The sequence below is a fragment of the Lithobates pipiens genome, unplaced genomic scaffold (assembly GCF_037356315.1).
Source record: "Lithobates pipiens isolate NorthernLeopardFrog02 unplaced genomic scaffold, aLitPip1_a1.2 Scaffold_23, whole genome shotgun sequence".
Taxonomy (NCBI): Eukaryota; Metazoa; Chordata; class Amphibia; order Anura; family Ranidae; genus Lithobates; species Lithobates pipiens.
In genome coordinates this window covers 290,431,932-290,451,072 of record NW_027507785.1, presented here as the reverse complement: position 1 = coordinate 290,451,072, position 19,141 = coordinate 290,431,932, and the positions used below count along the sequence as shown (strand labels likewise).

The window sequence follows — 19,141 nt, the reverse complement described above, 5'->3', positions numbered from 1 at the left end:
GTATCTCACAAAAGTGAGTACACCCCTCACATTTTTGTAAATATTTTATTAAATCTTTTCAGGTGACAACACTGAAGAAATTACACTATGGGGGTTCTTTACGAAAGGCAAATCCACTTTGCACTGCAAGTGCACTTGAAATTACACTTGGAAGTGCAGTCGCTTTAAATCTAAGGGGTAGATCTGAAATGGGTGGAAGCTCTGCTGATTTTATCATCCAATCATGTGCAAGCTAAAATGCTGTTTTTTATTTTCCTGGCATGTCCCCCTCGGATCTACAGCGACTTTACTTCCAAGTGCACTTTCAAATACACTTGCAATGCAAAGTGGATTTGCCTTTAGTAAATAACCCCCTATGTTACAATGTAAAGTAGTGAGTGTACAGCTTGTATAACAGTGTAAATTTGCTGTCCCCTCAAAATAACTCAACACACAGCAATTAATGTATAAACCGCCGGCAACAAAAGTGAGTGCACCCCTAAGTGAAAATGTCCAAATTGGGACCAAAGTGTCAATATTTTGTGTGGCCACCATTATTTTCCAGCACTGCCTTAACCCTCTTGGGCATGGAGTTTACCAGAGCTTCACAGGTTGCCACTGGAGTCCTCTTCCACTCCTCCATGACGACATCACAGAGCTGGTGGATGTTGGAGACCTTGTGCTCCTCCACCTTCCGTTTTGAGGATGCCTCACAGATTCTCAATAGGGTTTAGGTCTGGAGAAATTTTTGGCCAGTCTCTTTAGCAAGACAGTGGTCATCTTGGAGGTGTGTTTGGGGTTGTTGTCATGTTGGAATACTGCCCTGTGGCCCTGTCTCCAAAGGGAGGGGATCATGCTCTGCTTTAGTATGTCACAGTACATGTTGGCATTCATGGTTCTCTCAATGAACTGTAGCTCCCCAGTGCTGGTGTTCTGCCATATAATGTCCTGGCATCAGATACTGTCCGCCCCGTACTGCGCATGCGCAGCACGGAGCAGAGGAAGCTTCGGAAAATCTCCGAAGATGAACGGCGCCTGAGCCGTGAGTCGAGGTGGTAGCCCCACCATCCAAGTGGACATGGGGCTGGCGATATTAGAGGGCCCCTCGTGGGCTTGCTTCGCTCGCCATGCTTCAGGCCCGCTTCGCTCGCTGGGCTTCGGGCTTGGCCTCGCTGCGCTCGGCTCTTTTATATTCCAACTCTATGTCCACTTGGATGGTGGGGCTAGAACCTGGACTCACGCTGCAGGCGCCGTTCATCTTCGGCTATTTTTGGAAGCTGTGTACTGCGCATGTGCAGTACACAGTGGACACTATCCGATGGGGGACTCTATATTATAGGACACCGGCAGAACTCATGGAGCCCCAGACCATAACACTCCCACCACCATGCTTGACTGTAGGCAAGACACATTTGTCTTTGTACTCCTCAGCTGGTTGCCGCCGCACACACTTGACACCAGCTAAACCAAATAAGTTTATCTTGGTCTCATCAGACCACAGGACATGGTTCCAGTAATCCATGTCCTTAGTCTGCTTGTCTTCAGAAAACTGTTTGCGGGCTTTCTTGTGCATCATCTTTAGAAGAGGCTTCCTTCTGGGATGACAGCCATGCAAACAACTCCACTTCTTTGGTCGACCATGGCGAGGCCTGTTCTGAGTGGAACCTGTCTTATTAAACCGCTGTATGGTCTTGGCCACCGTGCATCGGCTCAGTTTGAGGGTCTTGCCAATCTTCTTATAGCCTAGGCTATCTTTATGTATTTTTTTTTCAGATCCTCAAAGTTCTTTGCCATGAGGTGCCATGTTGAACTTCCAGTGACCAGTATGCGAGAATGAGAGCGATTAACACCAAATTTCAAACACATGCTCCCCATTCACACCTGAGACCTTGCAATACTAATGAGTCACATAGCATTGGGGAGGGAAAGTGGTTAATTGGGCCCAATTTGGACATTTTCACTTAGGGGAGTACTCACTTTTGTTGCCAGTGGTTTAGACATTAATGGCTGTGTGTTGAGTTATTTTGAGGGGACAACAAATTTACACTGTTATACAAGCCGTATACTCACTACTTTACATTGTAGCAAAGTGTCATTTCTTCAGTGTTGTCATATGAAAAGATATAATAAAATATTTACAAAAATGTGAGGGGTGTACTCACTTTTGTGAGATACTGTATATCCATATCCCTGTGGAAGCAGAGAATCACTCTAGCAGTCATCGCTAATACAGCAATCGCCGTTGTCTTCCAGGTCTTGTGCAGTTTCTGATTGGACAAGGTGGAAAGAGCAGGCAGTTTTATCACAGTCTCCATCTCATCCAATCAAAGAATGCTTTGCATTCAATGAGAAAAATGCAGGGCATTCTGTGAATGATGTCCATGCTGAACAAGCATCCCCAGAACGGGAACCAGAAGATAGTGGCGATCGATGTAGTACCGGTGATTACTGCAGTGATTCTCTGCTTCCAGAGGGATCCCACAGGTATGGCATATGCATACTTACATTTGCCTAAATTGGATCAATGCCACTATGCAAACAAAGAGCATCTTTTACACCTATTTATTTTATATGAACGTAGGATGTCACAAAGTAATAGGGTTCTGAGATGCTCCTTTTATCTGCTGCGATTTTAACATGCATCACAAAGCCTTTTTCTTTTTTTTTTGGACTTCTATGTTATGATTGTGAACTTTAATGCCTGGCAGAATGTTACTGTGTGGAAATTTGCTGTGTAAAATTGCAGTATTTCTTCCTCAGTGTACATGAACGCAGCACATTGGTGTAATCTAAAACCATAGGACCTATAGCTATTTGCTTTCTTCTTGCATTGGGACTGCTCTGGGCACTGAAACCCTGGTGCTTCTGGTGTGAACCAGCCCTAGAAGCCTATTTATCATATACGTTGCTCAATAGTTTAGCCCTTATAGGTAATGTGAATAGGCCTGTGCACCAGCTTGTGAAAAATAATGCAATAAACGGTATACTGACGTATAAAGCAAAAAACAAAAATCCATTTTACCTCAAAAGCCTTTTGAATGGCAATGCAGAAGTCTGAGCCATAGGTTGCGGCTGTAGTTGGAAAACATGATTTCAGTTTCTCACGGTCTGCGTCATTATTGATTTGTCTGAGCTCAGACTGGATGAATGGGTAAAGTGCAAATTCAACAAGGCCAACGTAAGTTCCAAGAGCAATTGCCTCGGTGAAAAATATGTCTGCTGCTTGGTGAACTCTCCAAAAACGATTGTTCTGCAGACAGAAAATAAGAGGAATTTAACTGAACAAGTAACACAGACCTGTGAAATTTTGAGCTTAAAACTTAAACTACAAGTCCATCCTAAAACTAAAATCCCTGCATCTATAGACACCCACGATCTAACACTAACCTATCTAGCCCTGTAAAGAAACAAATCAGTATACATACCTTTTCTGAAGCCGCTCCAACCCGATCCCACACTGAGCTGTCAGCTGGGGCATTCGCGAACATGAAGAGAACACGTTCGACAATGGAAGTCCCATAGTAAGTCTATGGGTGATGTCACTTCCCATTCATTTCACAGCCGTTGTCAGCTGTGTCCTCTGCAGAGATTCCACTGTTGGAGATCGGGTCGGATCGGCTTAAAAAAAAGGTATGCATACTGCTTTTTTTTTTCTTTACAGGGCTAGATAGGCTAGTGTTAGGTCGTGGGTGTCTATAGATGCAGGGATTTTAGTTTTAGGGTGGACTTCTACTTTAAGCCTATGTACAGAGTGCAGGAGTCAGAAGTATGTAATGTGCAGGGGTCTGGGCTGGGTAACTTATATTGTTTGGGGGTCCATGGGTGTATTGCAAATAGTTTAGGATAGTTTAAGTATACAGTTTATAGCTCAGCACGCAGAACTCCCTGTGATTCTTTTCATTCCCACACTCGTATATAGCACCCCCTATATGCGTGCATACAAATTCCATACAAGATGTATATACATAGAGTTCATGTAAAATACATTCACACTGTATACACCTATATGCAACTTGCATACACATGCACCTATAAAACTCTCTGGTGAGTGTTTTCCTCTGGTCAACAACGTTTGTTTCTACCCTGAGCGCAACTGCTTCTCACCCAGAATAGAAATTCCAGGGATGTAAGATGCAATGACTCGATAAGCAGAGCTAAATTCCAGTATTGCCAGGTCTATTCTGGCAAGTTTCCAGCCTTGCACATAGGGTCTGGAGGCAATATGACCTCTATGTGAAATTCCCCTAGCTAGAAGTTTCCTAACAGGAAAGCTGTTATAAGAACAACATGGTGGCTGTTATTGCTGTTGGCTCCTTCTGAAAATGGCAGCTGCCTGGCCAACACACTGCCCCTTCGGCTTCAGTATTTGGAGCCATTGACCTGGAACAAGCATGAAGATTGACTTTCCTGCTATCTCCTAATCTGCATGCTGACCTCTGTGTGGGGAAAGATCAGAACATGTCAGGTTTATGTTGACGTTTGTATCTTTCTGTTCTGGTGACACCTACTGAGTGGTGTCACCGTGGCAGGAAGTGAGAAAAAATTCCCAAATGAGCCAGGGGCAGCAATAAAAAAAAGTTATTACCATTCCCTATGCAAAACTTAACAAAGTAAATTTTAGTTGATGTTTGGCATTAAAATTTAAATTGGTATTGCAGGAAAGAGGGTATTTTCTAAACACAAAGTTGGCTTTCTATCTTTTGTAGAAGGGAACTATTTGCTAGCATTTTCTTGCTTCTCTTTGCAGCCAAAAGTAACCTATACACTGTAGGAGCAGGAGCAGCTTCACCACCAGTGGTGGCACATGCATTGTGGGTGCATGACCGCCACATCCCCCAACTTCCCCCCCCAGCACCGCCACCCTCTCCCTATCCATGCGCCCGGCCCCTTTCAGCTCTTATAAGCTTCAAAAAAGGGTGGGCTCAGAGCACAGAGCACTGCATTCTGATCCCACCCAGTTATGTTGACTATAGTGAATGATTTTTTGCTAGTTTCACACTAAATCTTCTCCCCACCAATCAGGAAGCAGGTGTGAGACCTGTTTTCTGATTGACCAAAACATTAGGCGATCCTATTGGATGCCTAACGTGTAGCCTAAGGTGGAAGCCCTTGGAACCAGAGAGGAGGCCCACCACCCTGGAGCTGCTGCTCGGTCTCCGCACCCGCTGTCTGGATCCCACACACGGTAACCTTGAGCCACTGCCCGGACCCTGTACCCGCTAGCCTAGAGCCGCTGCCTAGACCATGCACCCACTAGCCTGGAGCCTCTGCCTGGGCCCCACACCTGCTAGCCTGGAGCCAGGTAAGTGCCAGACCTATTGGCAGATTCGGAGGGGGGGGTTGTTGGTGCCGCGCCGCCCCCGACCAATAAACCCCCAACCTCCACTGTTCACAGCTAAGTGGCATCAATGGCAAACCTTTTAGTTTTAGAAGTGAAGAGGGAACTTTTAAATGTGCAGTTCATATGTACGTAGAGTGTAACCTATTATTTAAGTATTACCTAATTTTGTTTTGGGTATTGTGCCCCATGAAACAAATTTAGATATATTCTTTAGGATCAAACTCCTCTGCACACTGCTCATATGGTTTGTGAAAGGCCTTATTTTCTAAAGAAGCAAAAGATTTCTGGAAGTTATTTCAAAAAGTTGTCACCAACAGTTCAGCTTTACAACAACTTTTACTGGCTGATCAACTACCAATTTTTTTTTTTTAAACAATGCAGGTTATAACACGTACGGTGGTCATACTTCCAGAGACATCTATCAGGAGAGTGATCACTCTTTCTCTATAGCGTAGAAGAGAGAAAACCGGCTCAGGAAGGCTGAAATCATTTTTTGGAGGTGACAGGTAGATATCACTGGAATTCTTAATAATGTCCCATGTACTATGACAGTCACACATCCGATTCTGCATTGTTGGAGCTTCCATGTTGTGGGTATTTTCAGTGCAGAATTCAGATACCTGCAAAAAGGAAGCATTTTTTTTTTTTTTTTTTTTTTTTTTTCCCCCTGTATTTATAAATAAGATGTATTAGAATAGTTATTTAAAACTCAAAAAATAGAATTAAAAAAAATCACAATTTTAATAGCAGAATCATATATATTAATTCAAATAACAATTTGCTAAACACCGGAACCCACAGGAACTAATTAGCAATAGCATTTGTTTGGTATTATTACAATGATCTCCTAGCAGCTTAAATCATGATTGCTTTGTAATGTAGTAAGTACCTCTCTCCGCCCCTGTGTTGGAGCGGAAGGGGCTGTTACAAAAATAAGACCTTCCATTTGCCATGGGAGGTCCGCTTTATGGACAAGAATGATCGCCCTTAAAAAGTTAATACAAATGTAACAATAACTGCCAACATTAAAAACTGACTTTGCCCAAAACTTTTTGTTTTGAATAGAACATGAAAGAATTGGGATCACTCTCAGGATTTTATTGCAGTCTTATTTACACTCACTTTCTGTCCTGTCCTAAACCTTAAAGTAGTCAGAGGCACAGACAGTCACGGTCTGCAACAAAAGGCTGACTAAAGTCAGAAATCGGCAACAAATTTTACATGAAAAAGGAAACAATTATTTTTAATGACCACAAGATGGTGGTAAAGCCATTGTTTTAAATATGTAATATATTATATTATATTATATTATATATATATATATATATATATATATATATATATATATATATATATATATATATATATATATATATATATATAGATTATACCACTAAACCAATAGCTAACTTTATTCATATCTGCATATCTTGTGCGATAATTCTCTCTATCTATATCTATATATATATATATATATATATATATATATATATATATATATATATATAATATACTTATCACACAAGATATGCAGATCTGAATAAAGTTAGCTATTCTAAGTAAAAAAAAAAAGTTTCATTATAATGGGAAGAGAGTGGTTTAGTGGTTTTCATTGCAACCTGCCAATGCTGGAGTCCTGGCATCAGATTTTTGAAAAGGCAATACTATCTTTATAATGTCAGGGATAGATGTTCTTTGTGGTGTCAGGAATAGATGGGAACGGCCCTGTGTCTCTGTGCCATTCTATTCAAATGCATAAAATACACTACATTACAAAAACATGCTGCGTGCATAATGCATTCTGTGAAGTACAATAAACTATTCTAACATTTGACAGACATCAGGATTTCATTGTTTACATTGCGTGGTGATGTACAAAGAACGGAGCGCTTCCACCTAGCAGAAAACCCAGTTATTTAATTTGCAATATAAAACTAAATTGGTTGCTCTAAGAAAGTTTTGTGTTTTTTCTTTGGTGCAGTTTTTGTATGGTACGTCATAGTGACATTTAGACCCGCTTATCATGTAAGATGCAGCCATCAGCTGTCACATACTGTATATTTATTTTAAATGTGTGCAGAGGGTTAGTGGGTGAACGAGTCACTGAAATCTGCTGACTGTAATCATCAATAGATTAGAGTTTTCCCTTCGGTTACTCTTTAACAAAGTGAGGGGGTGCTGAAAGTATACTGTATCTATCTGGCACATTATGAAAAATATGGAGGTAATTCATAAGTTCTAGGTCAGCAAATATCCATATTTTTCCTTTAACCACTTGCCGACCGCCTCACGCCGATATACATTGGCAAAGTGGCACGGGTGCACAAAACAATGTACCCATACGTCGCTGCAGCTAATGGGTGTGTGCCCACTGTTATCGCAGACTATGTCTGCTAGTGGCCCACAATCGTGGCACGGAGAGGCAGAACAGGGCATTTCCCTGTTCTGCCTTGCAACATGATAGGGATCCACTGCTGAGCAGTGATCTTTGCCATGTTCTAGTGAGACCACCCCCCTAGAGTTAGAACATGCTAAGGGAACACAGTTAACCCCTTGATCACCCCCTAGTGTTTAACCCCTTTCCTGCCAGTGTTATTTACACAGTAATCAGTGCATTTTTATAGCACTGATAGCTGTATAAATGCCAGTGTTCCCAAAATAGTGTCAAAAATGTCCGATCTGTCCGCCGCAATGTTGCAGTCATGATAAAAATTGCAGATTGCCACCATTACTAATATAACAAAATATTAATAAAAATGCCATAAATCTATCCCCTATTTTGTAGATGCGATAACTTTTGTGCAAACCAACCAATATACGCTTATTGCGACTTTTTTTGATTTTTTTTTGTTACCAAAATATGTAGAAGAATACATATTGGCCTAAACTGTGGAAGAATTTTTTTTTTTAAATATATTTTTTGGGGATATTTATTATAGCAAAAAGTAAAAAAAATCTTGCTTTTTTTCAAAATTGTTTCTTTTTTTTGTTTATAGCACAAAAAACAAAATGCAGAGGTGATTAAATACCACCAAAAGAAATCTCTATTTGTGGGGAAAAAAAGGACGTCAGTATTGTTTGGGTGCAATGTCTCATGACCGCGCAATTGTCAGTTAAAGCGACACAGTGCCGTATCGCAAAAAAGGGCCTGGTCAGGAAGCGGGTAAATCCTTCCGGGGCTGGAAGGGTTAAACTGATTTTTCAGCATAGCAAGAGAATGGATGAAAGGTTTAGTGCAGTTAGCATTCTTGTTAGCTAAATATTAGATGAGAGACGAGTGAAGATAGAAGGATTTAGTTCCCAAGAGGGACAATCCCTTCAAAAAAGGTACAGTTATGCCGCGTACACACGATTAAACAATCCGGTGGAAAAGTCCGGCAAACTCAAGTCCGCCAAACAATCCCCCCGTGTGTAGCCGGCATACTTTTTTGACCCGAAAGTACGGCGGACTTAGAAGGTAGTGTTGCACACCAATCTGCCCGCCGTACTCGCATTTCGGCCGTGTGTGTGCCAGTCCGCCGTACTTTTGAAATGAGCGGACTTTTCCCGCTCGGAGAAAAGTCTGCCCATTTCGAGCGGGTCTCCAGGTAGGCGGGGCCCGCGAAGGAGACATTAAAGGGGAACCCAAACGCCGAAAAAAATCGGCGTGGGGGTCCCCCAAAGTCCAAAGTCCGATTTTTTTCGGCGTTGGGGGTTCCCCTTTAAGTCCATACCAGGGACGTCTCCTTCGCGGGCCCCGCCTACCTGGAGACGCGCTCGAAATGAGCGGACTTTCCTCCGCGTGTGTGGGCGAGTCCGTTCATTTTGAAAGTACGGCGGACTTAGTCCAGCGGACTTAGTACGCCGTATTAGTCCGCTGAAAAAGTGCCGTGTGTGGGCAAGTAGCCCGTTCGAAAATTCCGACGGACAGTCTGGCGGACGTCCACCAGACTAAGTACGTCGGACAGACGGCTACGTGTGTACACGGCTTTAGTAGCAATGTTGGCTTGGGTAACTAGAATAGGGAATACTGGGGGTTGCCACACTACAATCTGACTGTGAAAGCCCAATACAATCACATTTATATATACCAAAACTATGTAATATCAGGAGAAACCTAAACAATCTAGTCAATTTATTTCCAATCAAGCAAGCCCCTGTTCCACATAGTTGCTGGTAGATCTAAAGGAGATTGTACAACCAGATTATATAGAGTATGGTCAGCTAAAGATGCATGCTTTTTACTAATCGCACTCACCCCTTTCCCCTTCTCTCTTAACTACTTTTCCATTTGTTGTGTGATTAAACATGATCCACATTTAATAAAAATAACAAACATGTTATACTTACCTGCTCTGTGCAGGTGGTTTTGCACAAAGCAGTATTAATACTCCTCTTCTCAGGTCCCTCTTCGGCTCTCCTGGCCCCTCCCTCCCTTCGAGTGCTACCACAGCAAGCAGCTTACTATGGGGGCACCTGAGTCGAGTTGCAGCTCCGTGTATCCATTCAAACACAGTGCTGTGGTTTGGCCCCGCCTCCTGTAACTTGTCATTGGCTAACTGGCTTTTATTCACAGCAGCGGGAGAAAGTGGCGCTGCTGCTGTGTCTCAGCCAATGAGGAGGGGTATCCCGGACGGCCGAGGCAGGCATGGACATCACTGGATAGAGAAGGGGCTCAGGTAAGTATTAGGGGGCTGCTGCACACAGAAGGCTCTTTATCTTGATGCATAGAATGAATTAAGGTAAAAAACCTTCTGCCTTTATAACCCCTTTAACCACTTGTCAACCGCACACTGTAGTTTTGCTGCTACAGTGCAGGCCGGCTGCATAGAATCATGTGTGTATATATACGTGATTCTGTATTTCTGGGTAGAGGGCACAGGTGCCCACCTGGCTGTTCTGTCACTGGCTACATGCCAATCAGCCGTTCCGGCCCAATGATTTATGGCTGGGACCCGCCAATCATCAGAGTGAGTGACAGGAGAGAGCGATGTGCTGGTTTTTCTTTCCCTGCAAAACAGCGAATAAAAACCAGCACATCTCTTAGTAAAAGCACCACACAGCACACACCGCAAACATAGTTAGGCACACATTTAACCCTTTGATTTCCCCAGATATTGACTCCTTCCCAGCCAGTATCATCAGTACAGTGTCAATGTATATTATTAGCACTGATCACTGTATTAGTGTCACTAGAGATGTCAGTGGCAGTTAGCCAGTTCCCACAAAGCATAATGCTGCGTACACACGAGCGGAATGTCCATCAGAAAAAGTCTGATGGAATCTTTTTTTTATTGTATATTCCGATTGTGTGTATGCCTCATCAGACTTCTTTTTCTTTTTTTTAATTCTGATGGACCTACAAATAGAACATCTTCTAAATATTTCCGACGGAACCAATTCCTATTGGGAAAACCGCTCGTCTGTATGCCGTTCCTATGGACCAAAAACGATGCATGCTCTGAAGCAAGTACGAGACGGAAGCTATTGGCTACTGGCTATTGAACTTCCTTTTTCTAGTACCGTCGTACGTGTTGTATGTCACAGCGTTCTTGACGATCGGACTTTGGTGCGATCGTGTGTACGCAAGACAGTTTCAGCAGAACACCGTCAGAAAAAACTTCAGAGTTTATTCCGAAGGGAAAACCGGTCGTGTGTACGCGGCATTAGTGTCAGACTGCCCACCGTCCCGCTATAAGTCGCTGATCACCACAATTACTAGTATTAAAAAATAAATTACATAAATAAATATTCCAGTATATATACACAATAGTTTGTAGATGCTATAACTTTTACACAAACCAATCAATATACACTTATTGGGATTTTTTTTTTTTGCCAAAGACATGTAGCAGAATACATTTTGACCTAAAGGTATGAAAAAAATAGATTTTTTTTATTATTAGATATGTTTTTATAACAGAAAGTAAAACTTTATTTTTTTTTAAAAATTGATGCTCTTTTTTTTTTTGTTTATAGCTCAAAATATAGCCGACTAGCAAAAAATTGCCTGGTCATAAAGGGGGTAATATTTTCCATAGCTGAAGTGGTTAAGATGAAGAATGTTTCTGTAATCAGTGTCACCAGTGATAGCCCTTTAAATTTTCCCTCTACCTGCAGGGCCTTGTTTACCAAAGTAAACTACGCTGCCTCCAAACTGTGGGTCCCTGAGAAATGGTATAGATTCAGCACTGCAACACAGTTTTCCCATTGTCTATACTAGGGGCTATGTAGGAGTCATGAGCCAAGGTGAGAAACTCTGATCATAGTCATCTTGCCCCTTGATAGGAACCTCCCTGTTGCCACCAGTAGTTAAGGGAATAGCTATAACCCAGGGGATTTTTCCACCTTTCCAGTTACCTCAATGTGTGTCTGGTGGAAGGATTACAGTCATGAACAGTCATGGTACTCACAGACTGCAGACCAGGGAAATACATGATGGATTCTCCAGCAATCTGAGTCTTCTCTGGGAAGAAAGTACATTGTTGTTCATACAGACCAGTATTAGGATCTAAGTTACAACTCTTGGTTAGACAAGAATCCTTCACATGCTCCAGAACTCTGTAGATACCACTAATATTGACTGAACACCTGCAATGAAGAAAAAGAGAAGCAAAAAAAGCATTCTTGGGCTATTTATTACTTGATTTATTGTACATGTTTTTTCTTAACATTTGACTTCTAAAGTATAAAAAATGCACAAGTTTCTGTAAAGCAGATCATATATAATTATATTACAGGGCAACATTTGCTTTACTTTTCAAAAGATTTTTAAGTAATTAATATCCACATAGCAATTACCTTACCTTATGGTAGGCTTACCTACAGGTACAAACAATCGATGGAAGTTTACTTCCACTTTAAAAACACTCCAACTGGAGTGGATGATCTGTACCATACGATCCGGTGCAGGCAGACGCACTGCGTTTTCAACCTGCCCAGATCACAATTGCAGTGCGTGTGAACGTGGCGCACACAGAATGTGGGTTTTCAACACTGCTTTCTCGTTTGAAGAGACTGCTTTCTCGTTTGAAGAGGCACTAAGAGCAGATCTTGTCAACCTGCTAGCCCTCTAATGTGATCAAACAGGCGTTTCTAAGCTATAACACGACTTAACGTCTCTTTGAATGCCCGTTCGCAGCAGAACACAGCACAGGAAACATATATTTTAAGCGCCTGTTTTCTGCACCGTGTTCAAAATGCACTGTAGTTGTGTTCTGCAGGAGGTGTCAATGCTAAGTTATTGACACCCCAAATGCAGGTTGCAGTACAGTGCGTTTGCCTGCATCGGATTGCTTGGTACAGTACCATGAGATCCGGTTGCAGTGTGTTTTTTACAGTAGTGTATGGCATGCACTACTTATGGTGCAGTCGAGTGTGATTCAGCCCATTCAAAATGAATACGCTCAAATCCCAATGCTCTGGACACTCAGTGCATTCCCGTGTGATTCCTGGTGTGAACCAGCCCTGAGAAATAATAATTTCAGAGAGGTGAGTGATGTCTCATGTTAAAGTGCCTTTACTGGTCATTAAACATATCCAAATAGATTAACACCCATATTTTAGGCACAAGTGAAATGTAAGGATTACCATATGCCACATTTCAGCCAGTTATAGTGGTAATCATTAAGGCTGGGTTCACACTGCAGCACGGAGCGGCTCACAGCAGGGGTCCGGTGCATCCCCATTCACCGTTTCAGGCCCAATTTCAGCCTGAATGTTTGGCTGAATTTGGACATGAAATTAACCAGAAGACGTACAGGACCCCTGTGCAATTTGAATCGGTGGTGCTCCGGACGCGTGAACCGGCTCCATTGAGAGCCAGTCACAATCTCCTGACATGCGAATTGGATGCGGTAAATCAACATCCAATTCACAACAGTGTGAACCCAGCCTAAATGTTTTTACTTAGATGTAGTAGTCAGGTGAAGAACCAGCTGCACTGTGTACACTGGCAGCAAATAGGCATTCCGTATGCTGTATGTCTTATGAGAAGTAGATGCCAATATATCAGTGCACAGAGGAATCCAAGACCTGCTTTCCAGCATTGCGCACATAATGGGAGGCTGGTGCTCTGACTAGTCCTAAGTGGGTTAAAAAAGGTTTAAAAAACAGTGCCAAAGATAATGGGTGGGGAGCTAAGGTGCAAAAAATTTAAATAAACAGATCACGGCTGCCCTGAATTTGGAAGACCACAAAAAATTGAAAAAGAGAAAAGAAAAGCAGTGTTGGTCTAAAATTCCTAAATGCACCTCAAAAACTGATGGCTATTGCTGAGAGTGAAATAAATTACCATAAACACAAACCTAAATGAAATCTAAATACAGTGCAAAAATAGCTCCAATAATGCAGTGCTCAATAAAAATTTATATTTTGACAATATGTGATAAATGCAATCAAACCAATATTATTTTACATTTTTTTTAAATGATTAATAAAAATTACTCCATAAAATGGCAAAAATATTAATAGTATTAAGAAAAGTTAATCAATTAAAAAATACTGAATCTCAGTGACTTCTTGGATGTCAATCAAATACGTGAACTTGCCCCTCAGTGTGATCCTCCACCAGTCATACTAGACAAACTCACCAGAATTAATGGCTGGTAAAGTTATAAACCAGCGACTGCACCTTTAAGCAATCTTATGCTTTATTCCACAACATTGTTTAACTGCAAGCTGTTCCCTCCAGATCCCGCACCACAGCCCACATGGATAAAGAATGCAGCTCCGGGAAGATGTCTTATGATGAAACATGGCGGGGCAAGGACGCTCAGGTCAACCCACGTACCAGGATAGGACTCACGGTTTGCGTTATTGTTTAGTGGCCGGTAACAACTGGGAACACACAAATGCTTATACTCCCTAATGTCGGGTCGGACACTTATGAAATGTGAGTGTATCTTTTTATTATAATATTTTCATAAAGACTTTTAAAGTGCTATCACATTATTGGAACCTCCTTTTTCCGTTCTTTTTTCGTTGTTGGGTACAAGTTAAAATCATTTTTTTTTTGCTAGAAAATTACTTAGAACTCCCAAACATTGTATGTATATATATATATATATATATATTTTTTTTTTTTTTAGTAGACACCATAGAGCAGTGGTCGTCAACCCTGTCCTTTAGGGCCCACTAACAGGCCAGGTTTGCAAGATAACTGAAATACATCACAGGTGATATAATTTGCGGCTCAGTGATTGCAGAATTCTAGTCTGCATCTCCCCAAGGTAATACATAAAACCTGACCTGTTAGTGGGCCCTGAGGACAGGGTTGATGACCACTGACTTAGAGAATAAAATGGTGGTTGTTGCAATATTTTATGTCATACTGTATTTGCACAGCATTTTTGGGGGAAAAATTACTTTAATGAATAAAAAAAAAAACAAAAAAAAAAACTAACCAGTAAAGTTAGCCCATTTTTTTTTTTTTTTTTTTGTAATGTGAAAGATTTTACCTCGCAAGAATCGTGATCTTTTTATTATAAGCAAAAAAAAATTGTATTTCTCATTTTGCCCAGAATCGTGCAGCTCTACTGTGTAGCAGAAGGAGGTTGACAACATTTTTCACGCCCTTGTCTGCTTTGTGAGCTATTAGTGAACATAGGGGAACTAGTAACATCCTGATTTTCTTTCTCCTGCCTAATTTTACACAGCAGGTAGCCTGTCTGAAAGCTTGATTCATCATGTACTGTATATTTCTGAATGCATTGTGCTCCGAGCTGACCCAGTTGTGTGACCATAGCAAATGAATTTTCGCTATTCTCACACTAAAGTTCCTCCTGCCAATCAGCCAATGTCTTTGAGACCTGTTGCCCGATTGGCCAAAGCATCAGGTGATCCTATTGGATGGCTAGCGATTTGGCAGAATACACATGGGAGAGGAAGCTGGAGGAGCATGTACTGGAGGAGGAAGCTGGAGGAGCATGTACTGGAGCTGTCGCCACACAAGCGGGTAAGTGCCAGGCCGGACCCCCTGCTAGGGGGGGAGTTGCCACCTGGGAGAGGGGGAGTTGTTTGTTTGCCACCCCCCCCCCCCCCCCCCCCCCAAAGAAGAACCCACCAGTTGCCACTGTCTGAATGGTAAAGGAAAAGAAAATTGCATTTCTTGTGTATTTGGAAACATTTGTATAATCCTATAATCTTGTAGGAAAGTAGATGAAAACATACCGTGTTGCCTCTACTTGAAGGTTTGGTGAAATGTAGAATGGCTTGTCAGTGCTGTACTCCTCAAAGACTCCCCAACGAAGGTGAGCCCATTCTCGGACAAATAACTTTCCTACAATTGAGAAATTACTATTCAGGAGAGGCTGGATGCTCAGAAAAACATGTCAAGAGGGTTTGATATTCATTGAATGCAGGATTTTTTAACCAGTATTTCAACCTTTATTTTAAAAGATCAGATTATGTTTAGTTATTTTCAGAATTTAGTGCTCTTAAAAATATTTAGCTCAACGTTAGATTTTATTTCCAAAAACCGCCAACATTTTTTTAACATGGCTTCCTTCTTTGGAGCCATAATTCACACAACTGATATACATAATTGCCCCTCCCTCAGAAACGTAACTTCCTGCTCCTGTGATTGGCTGACTGCTGTTCCCAGCAGTTCTTATCTAGTTACCACGCTGGAGACTGATCATGTGATTACAGGAAGACACTGCCTTCTCCCTAAGCTCCCTTCTGATGTCTGTGTCAAGCTGTAGAAAACAGAAGCATTAAATATTTGCCCGTTTGCTTTAGCGAAAATCTTGCAGCGTTAGCTTGTTAATACTATAGATTACATTCATGCCATGATTGCATTGGGCAGAGTTTACAGATAACCGATTCTAATAATTTTGCTCACCGTGAGCTCCATACATGAAGATCGAATCTTCATTCATCAAGAAGTCTGGAGTCAGATGAATAAACCGTCCTTGTTCTCCGCAACCCCCATACTGCTGTGTGTATGGTCTATCTCCGATTTTCAAGAATGGGTTGGCAATTAAAACATGTGCCTGGTAAAAAGAGAATGAAATGGATATCCAATATATATGTGTTTATAATTTCACAATTACTCTTTGATTCTCTTTAGATGCTTACCTAAAGCTGAGCTGTTGCATAAAACAATAACTACTGCAGTTCCAGTACGGGTTTATGTATCTTATGCAGTTAGTGCTGTCAGTTAGTACAACACCATCAAGCAGTGCAATTAACACAATACATTTACTGAAACATTACTTATGTATGGTGTTTTTGTGCACATTTTCTTTATTTCTAAGAATAATATATATATATATATATATATATATATATATATATATATATATATTTATTTATTTATTTTTTTATTTTTTTGTTTGTTTGAGTGAGAGACAACTGTCTCTGAAACAAGCTCATTTTGCTGTAATGTCTCCTCCATTTTGGCAGCATCTGTGCATGTAACCAGAATTATATGAGGCAACTATTGCTGCCATCTTGGGCATATTGGCATAGGTGGTCCGTCTATCTATGGCCATATCCCCCGCCATGAGAAATATGGGGGTTTAGATCCCTCTCAAGCCTCATACACACTATCAGTTTTTCTGCTGAGTTTTTCCTTCAGATTTACCAAAACCATGTAATATGAGGTCAAACCTTAGAAGTTTCAATGTGTATGAAATCAGGCAGGTCCTTTTACTACATGGTTTTGGTAAACCTGAAGGGAAAAATCAGCAGAAAAACTGATAGTGTGTATGGGGCTTTACAGGACTTCTCTATGTTGTCTCCATTATTATATCTCCTCCTGTATGAGGAAGCTACCTTTATAAGATTTATAGGAGAGAGTTCCTTCCAATCTGATGAAGATTGAGAGTATGCCTCCAGAGCAGGCCCCTTTCACACTGAGATGGGAACGGTGTTCAGCGTTAAAAAGGCACTATTTTTAGCGCCGCTTTACCATAATTTTAGCGGCGCTATTTGGCTGCCAGCAGTCCGTTTTAACCTGCGCTAACGGGCAAAAAAGGGGTAAAACCGCACGCAAAGCGCCGCTGCAGCGCTGCCCCATTGATTTCAATGGGCAGGGGCGGTGAAAGAGTGGTGTAAAGATGCTGCTTGCAGGAGTTTTTTTTTCCCTGTCCTGCAATCGCACCGCACCGGTGCAATTGCACCGCTCCAGTGTGAAAGCCCTTAGGGCTTTCACATTGGAGACAAAGCAGTGGCTGTTTCAGGTCGGTTTGCAGGTGCTATTTTTAGCGCAAAAGCGCCTGCAAAAGAACCCAGTGTGAAAGGGGTCTTAAGAAGTGGACCTAGCCATTGTCCGCATTATATAACCAACTGTCACCTTTGACCTGCCCAAAAATGACCACTCTATACCATAAGTGGCGTGCTGACATCCCCTTTTTAACTGATGACGATTGGAAGGACTGCTTACTTTTATTTCTGAAGAATATAAATTCCTCCAGGGACCGGTTTCAACAACTGAAATGTTTTTTTTTTTTTTTTTTTTGGTTCTGTTCTCAGCTACCTCTCTTTGGATCCCAGCCCTATGGTTGCTGGGCCTTGTGGAGGGGGTGGGGTGGCAACGAAACATGGAAAAACTCATTTTTTATCCTGCTTATTATGCAAGAAGAGAAATTGTCTGAAGATGGAGGTCCTCTGACCCCTCTACTTTGGATGAATACTGACTGTTGGTTGTATGATATCATATGTTATTTTGTACTTGTTTTTATCTTGTAAACTATAATAGAAACTTTTACTGGTAAGAAAAAAAAGGTGATCCAATTAAGACCCCTTTTACACCACACTGGCCATAGCGTGGGCGGTAAGACACCACTATTTTTATCTGCGTTTTACTGCTAGATTTGCAGCGCATTTCGGCCGCTGGCGGGGCGCTTTGACCCCCCGCTAGCGGCCAAGAAAGGATTAAAACCGCCGGCAATACGCCGCAATAGCGTTTTGCTGGCGGTATTACAGCGCTGCCCCATTGATTTCAATGGGGAGCAGCGGTGGAGGAGCGGTAAACATACCGCTCCTTCACCGCTCCAAAGAAGCTGCTGGCAGGACTTTTCCCTGACGTCCTGCCAGCGCACCGCTGTAGTGTGAAAGCCCTCGGGCTTTCACACTACAGACAATGGTGCAGCTTTTTTAGGGCGGATTGCAGGCGCTATTTCTAACGCTATAGCGCCTGCAAAACGCCCTCGGTGTGAAAGGGGTCTAAACATGTTTAGTAATAATAAACACTGTATCAATTACAATGTTAAATCGATTTTAAATCAACAGTAAACCAATAACCAATAAACACCGTATGTTCCTGTGCGATTCACATGTGATTTGGGTGCAAACTCGCTCATCCACGCTATATTGCCAAATGTATTGGGCCAGCCCTCCAAATCATTTGGTGGAGGGGGGATTATGGTGTGGGGTTGTTTTTCAGGGGTTGTGCTTGGCCCCTTAATTTCAGTGAAGGGAGCTCTTAAAAGAGAAGTATGAGAATTTTTTTTCCCCCCATGATCATACTTACCAAGGTGGATGCAGCATTGGTCCAGTGCTGCATCTGTCCCCTGCCGCCTCTGCACTGAGAACGGAGCCATGGAACATCACCGATGGCTTGGTTCTCTTGGCTCCCCGAGCAGAGAGCTGCTGCCTGTCAATCAGCAGCTCTCCTGCTCTGCTCCTCCGCGCTCACTGGTGTGCTGAACTGTGGAGAGGGGGGCGTCCGTTTCAGCATCTCGCTGAGAGGCTGAGTCGGCCATCAGTCCAGGCACCTGGCGTATCCAGAGTCGTGATGGCACGGTGCCTGGACTGATCTGTGTGACGTCCGCAGAGAACGGACTTCAGACCACTCCCTGCTGAAAACAGGTCACAGGAGTGCAAAACGGATTGCAC

At 42.2% G+C, this 19,141-nt stretch overlaps 2 protein-coding genes across 3 annotated transcripts in view; one reads left to right on the top strand and one right to left on the bottom strand.

Annotated features, from left to right (window-relative positions):
* LOC143926515 (calcium-activated chloride channel regulator 1-like) overlaps window positions 1-19,141 on the bottom strand; it is a 63,697-nt gene that overhangs the window by 33,245 nt on the left and 11,311 nt on the right. For both annotated transcript variants that reach the window (XM_077450307.1, XM_077450308.1), the window contains exons 3-7: window positions 16,143-16,293; window positions 15,470-15,578; window positions 11,713-11,890; window positions 5,716-5,940; window positions 3,002-3,229 (exon numbers count right to left, since the gene is read on the bottom strand). In XM_077450307.1, coding sequence (XP_077306433.1) covers window positions 3,002-3,229; window positions 5,716-5,940; window positions 11,713-11,890; window positions 15,470-15,578; window positions 16,143-16,293 — 891 coding nt within the window. The remainder of the gene's footprint in view (window positions 1-3,001; window positions 3,230-5,715; window positions 5,941-11,712; window positions 11,891-15,469; window positions 15,579-16,142; window positions 16,294-19,141) is intronic.
* The window catches only part of LOC143926516 (cytochrome P450 4A4-like), a 135,163-nt gene continuing 130,016 nt past the window's right edge, over window positions 13,995-19,141 (top strand). Inside the window, exon 1 of the mRNA XM_077450309.1 lies at window positions 13,995-14,192. Coding sequence (XP_077306435.1) covers window positions 14,168-14,192 — 25 coding nt within the window. The 5' untranslated portion in view covers window positions 13,995-14,167. The remainder of the gene's footprint in view (window positions 14,193-19,141) is intronic.